The sequence below is a fragment of the Plasmodium falciparum genome (genome assembly GCF_000002765.6).
Source record: "Plasmodium falciparum 3D7 genome assembly, chromosome: 8".
NCBI classification, from domain to species: domain Eukaryota; phylum Apicomplexa; class Aconoidasida; order Haemosporida; family Plasmodiidae; genus Plasmodium; species Plasmodium falciparum.
Genome location: NC_004329.3, coordinates 82501 through 87500, shown reverse-complemented (window position 1 = coordinate 87500; position 5000 = coordinate 82501). Strand labels below are relative to the sequence as shown.

The 5000-nt window shown below is 24.3% G+C and overlaps 1 protein-coding gene and 1 pseudogene across 1 annotated transcript in view, besides 1 other annotated feature; one reads left to right on the top strand and one right to left on the bottom strand.

The window, feature by feature from the left end:
• The window catches only part of PF3D7_0801000 (Plasmodium exported protein (PHISTc), unknown function), a gene marked incomplete at both ends in the record, with an annotated part of 3855 nt that extends 922 nt beyond the window's left edge, over positions 1–2933 (top strand). Inside the window, one exon of the mRNA XM_001349469.1 lies at positions 1–2933. This exon is cut by the window's left edge and continues 529 nt beyond it. Within this exon, the coding sequence (XP_001349505.1) occupies positions 1–2933 (2933 nt within the window).
• A 663-nt stretch (positions 2934–3596) lies between these two features.
• On the bottom strand, positions 3597–4373 carry PF3D7_0800900 (annotated as a pseudogene).
• Positions 3597–4373: a sequence feature (Plasmodium exported protein (hyp7), unknown function, pseudogene).
• Positions 4374–5000: the final 627 nt, after the last annotated feature.

Below are 5000 nucleotides of genomic sequence, written 5' to 3'. Positions count from 1 at the left end.
AAGATGAACCTATAGATGATTATATAAATAATAATTCGAAAGTTGAATCGGAAGATAATTATTATGCACAACAGAATATGCAAAGTCAGTCGAAAGATAATTATGCTTCAGAACAAAATGTAGCAGATCAATCGACAGATAATTATCCTACGCAACATGATGTACCAGTTCAATTGAGAGACAATTATGCTTCAGAACAAGAGTATTTTGATAGAGGTGAACAATTGAATGACGTAAGTGCAGATAACAATACAAGTAATAAATTGAAAGACGAACCTGTAGATAACAATACAAGTAATAAATTGAAAGACGAACCTGTAGATAACAATACAAGTAATAAATTGAAAGACGAACCTGTAGATGACAATACAAGTAATAAATTGAAAGACGAACCTGTAGATAACAATACAATTAATAAATTGAAAGACGAACCTGTAGATGACAATACAAGTAATATTTTGAAAGACGAACCTGTAGATGACCATGCAGGTAAACATTTGAAAGATGAACCTGTAGATGACCATGCAGGTAAACATATGAAAGATGAACCCGTTGATATTGATAGAACAAATATTAAAAAGGGTTTAAATGAACAACATGTTAATCCATGGACTACAACATTAGCAGATTTAAAAAATATTAATAATAGTATGAAAATAGAAAAAAATAATAAAAGTAATGAACAGGTAAAAAATACGAGCGTTAGCAAATCATGTGATATTATAAAACCTTCCAAGTTTAATAAAAAGAACCTTTTTGAGCAAAGACTTCAAAGTGTTGAAGGTAAAAACTTTTTTGAAGGAAGAAGTCAAAATTTAGAAGGAAGAAGTAATTTTGATGAGAGATCTCAAATTGTAGAACAAAGGAGAAACTTTGATGACAGGGACCAGAACATAATGGATAGAAAAAATTTTGATGAAAGAAATCAACAGGTTAATGACAGAAGAAATTTTGATGAAAGAAATCAACAGGTTAATGACAGAAGAAATTTTGATGACAGGGATCAGAACGTAATGGATAGAAGAAACTTTGATGAAAGAAATCAACAGGTTAATGACAGAAGAAATTTTGATGAAAGAAATCAACAGGTTAATGACAGAAGAAATTTTGATGACAGGGATCAGAACGTAATGGATAGAAGAAACTTTGATGAAAGAAATCAACAGGTTAATGACAGAAGAAACTTTGATGAAAGAAATCAACAGGTTAATGACAGAAGAAACTTTGATGACAGGGATCAGAACGTAATGGATAGAAGAAACTTTGATGAAAGAAATCAACAGGTTAATGACAGAAGAAATTTTGATGAAAGAAATCAACAGGTTAATGACAGAAGAAATTTTGATGAAAGAAATCAACATGTTAATGACAGAAGAAATTTTGATGAAAGAAATCAAAATGTTAATGATAGAAGAAATTTTGATGAAAGAAATCAAAATGTTAATGATAGAAGAAATTTTGATGAAAGAAATCAACAAGTTAATGACAGAAGAAATTTTGATGAAAGATATCAAAATGTTAATGAGAGAAGAAATTTTGATGAGAGAAATCAACAAGTTAATGACAGAAGAAATTTTGATGAGAGAAATCAACATGTTAATGAGAGATATCAAAATGTTAATGATAGAAGAAATTTTGATGAAAGAAATCAACAAGTTAATGACAGAAGAAATTTTGATGAGAGAAATCAACATGTTAATGAGAGAAGAAATTTTGATGAGAGAAATCAACATGTTAATGAGAGATATCAAAATGTTAATGATAGAAGAAATTTTGATGAAAGAAATCAACATGTTAATGAGAGACGAAACTTTGATCAAAGGGCTCCAAATGTAGAAGAGCGAAGATATATGGATCCAAGAAATCCGAATATTCCATATGTAAGGTTTCCACATCATCAGTGGGGTCAAGGAATGATGTATGGAAGACCATATTATCCTTGGGTTCCATTTATGGGAGATGGAAGAGGTTATAATTTTTATAATCCTCATCAACATATGGTATATGGAAGACCCTATTATTGGGTACCTCCACCCCCAGCGTTAGAATATACAAAAGGATTTAATCCAATGGAACAGAGAAGAGAAGAAGACAGGGGACATATGGGAGGAAGAGGTAGTAGATACCCAGAAGAGGAAAGATATAATTATAACAATAAGAGAAGTAATAGTATACCTGAAGGACGAAATTATGAAGAGAATGCATATGAGAGAGGAGGAGGGAATAATAAATGGGATTTTCGAAATATGTATGATAGATTAAGAGATGAAGATGAAAATGATTATGACCAACCTCCTAGTACATCTTCTTCTAATAGAGGAAGAGGTAATGAAAGATATAGTCAATCAAGAGATAGAAGAGAAGAAAGGAATAATTATAATAGTGATTATTATACTAGAGGAAATGAGAGAACATATAATAATTCAAATGTAACAAGTAGTTCAAATAGAGAATTAATACCTTACAAAAAAGAGATATTACCTTTTGGTGTTAGTAATTCTGAATTGGAAGATAAATTAACAGAAGAGGAATTAAATGAAAGAATAAGAAGATTAGATTATACAGTATCTGTTAAAGATATGTTTATATTATGGAATCATATACTTGCACATGAAAGAAAAAAATATACAAAAATGCAAGAATATTTAATGTATTATAGTCAATATTTAGAAAAAACATATCTTGTTCCTACAGCTTTTAGAAAAAAATACTGGTGGAGGGTTCATTATATGTTGACCGAAGAAGTAGTTAAAAGAGAAAGGACAGATAATTTAGATTTCCATCAATTCTTACGTAAAGGTTCTTGTGAAAAACGTGAATTTTTATATTTTATTAATTCTAAAAGAAAAGGATGGGCTGATCTTACGGAAACAATGAAAAATATATGGATGGAAAGATTAACTTATAAAATGAGAAAATATAGTGGAGCATAATTAAAACTAAAAAGGATACTATAGTATCCTATATGAAAATGGAAATATATATATATTATATGATTGATCCGATTTTTTTTCTATGATTGTTTTATAAAAATACATACATTAATTAATATATGAATGAATAATATATAAAAATATTTTATGAGAATTTTAAAAAATGATATATAATATGCAAGAGTGAATATTTATATAATATATATAAATATTTATAAATATGTGTACTCTTATATACTTTTTATATTTTACTTTTTTCTATTTTCTTTTTTTTATTTTTTTTTTATTTTTTCTTTTAATAGTTGTCAAATGAGTTATATTCCTATTTTTTTATATTTTATAAAAACATGAATTAAAAATTTTGTTTTTTAAATTTTTTGTATGAATTGTTTTATTTAAAAAATTAATTATGTCTATGGATATATATATATATATATATATAAATCAAACAGAAAAGTATAATATATATATATATATATATATATACAAATCAAATAAAAAAGTATAACATATATATATATTATATATACAAATCAAATAAAAAAATATAACATATATATATATTATATATACAAATCAAATAAAAAAGTATAACATATATATAATAATGATAATATTATACAAACATTTATGATATGTATAAAATTATTTGAATATATTCATTTAATAACTTTCGGATTTTTTTAAATATAATAATAATGCAAAAACAAGTACTAATGCATAACTGAAAGCGATTGTACTATATGCCATAGATACATATGGAGCAGTACAAGTTGCTGTACATCCTATTAAGAATAATATGATTACGTATATTGGTACGGATACAAAATCTTGCATAAGATAATTTAACATTTTATCTATATATTTTGAAGGTATACGATGTAATAAGCTTAAAATTTTTTTAAATATATTTTTTTTATTTTTTACTTCTATTTTTTCACCATACATTTCTGAATACATTTCTTCATATCCTTTAAATAAGGCATCTCTAATTTCCATATTGCGTTCTTCATATGATGTGTTTTTTAAAAAATTATTTAATTCTGAACAATCAATAATAAGAATGTCTTCTATAAATTCTTGTTTTTCTATTTCTTCTTCTATTGTTTTCTTATTAAAAAGGGATATATTTCCCTTTTTTGTTTGTTCTGTGTTTTCATAGGTTGACAAGGATCTCGATATTTTTAAATTGGGTATATCATATTTATTATGCTTTTTTTTTGATATTATCCTACATAAAAAAAAACATATACATATATATGTATATATATATATATATATATATATATATTTATTTATTTATTTATGGTGCATATTAATATGAAGTATCATATTAGGTGGTAGCATAATTATTTTTTTATTTTTACTTACATTATTATATATGTGAAATATTGATATTACAACGTAATATATTATAATTTTACAGCAGCAAAAATACATAGTTCCTTTAATTAAGCATCATATAATATTACAAAGAACATTATTTAGATAAAAATAAATAAATAAATAAATAATAATATATGTCTATATTTATAGTCACAATCATATTATGTGTACAATATATACTTAATTTTTTAATTTCTTATATATTATAACATAAAATTTCCATTATGAATATATGTATTATGTTTCCTTATTATATATTGTTCAATGTATAAGAATAAAAATGTAGATATATGTATTCAAATAAAATATAATGGATCACATAATGTAAAATGAACAGGATTGCATCTATATATATACATGTTAAAAACTAAAAATTATAGGTTTCATATTTTAAAATATGTATTATACTATATATATATTATATTTTTTTGGTTAATCAAGTAACAAATACAAATTATATTACAAAACATTTACATTTTCCTTTTTTTATATTCTTAATTTATTTACAGGAATAATTATATATATAAAATAATATTATAGAAGGAAAAAACAAAACAAAAACAAAAACAAAACAAAACAAGAAGAAATAAAAAGAAATAAAAAAAATTAAAAAGCCTAAATATATTTTATGGCATATGAATATATTGAACGTATGCAAAATGAAACAATCATATTCTATGA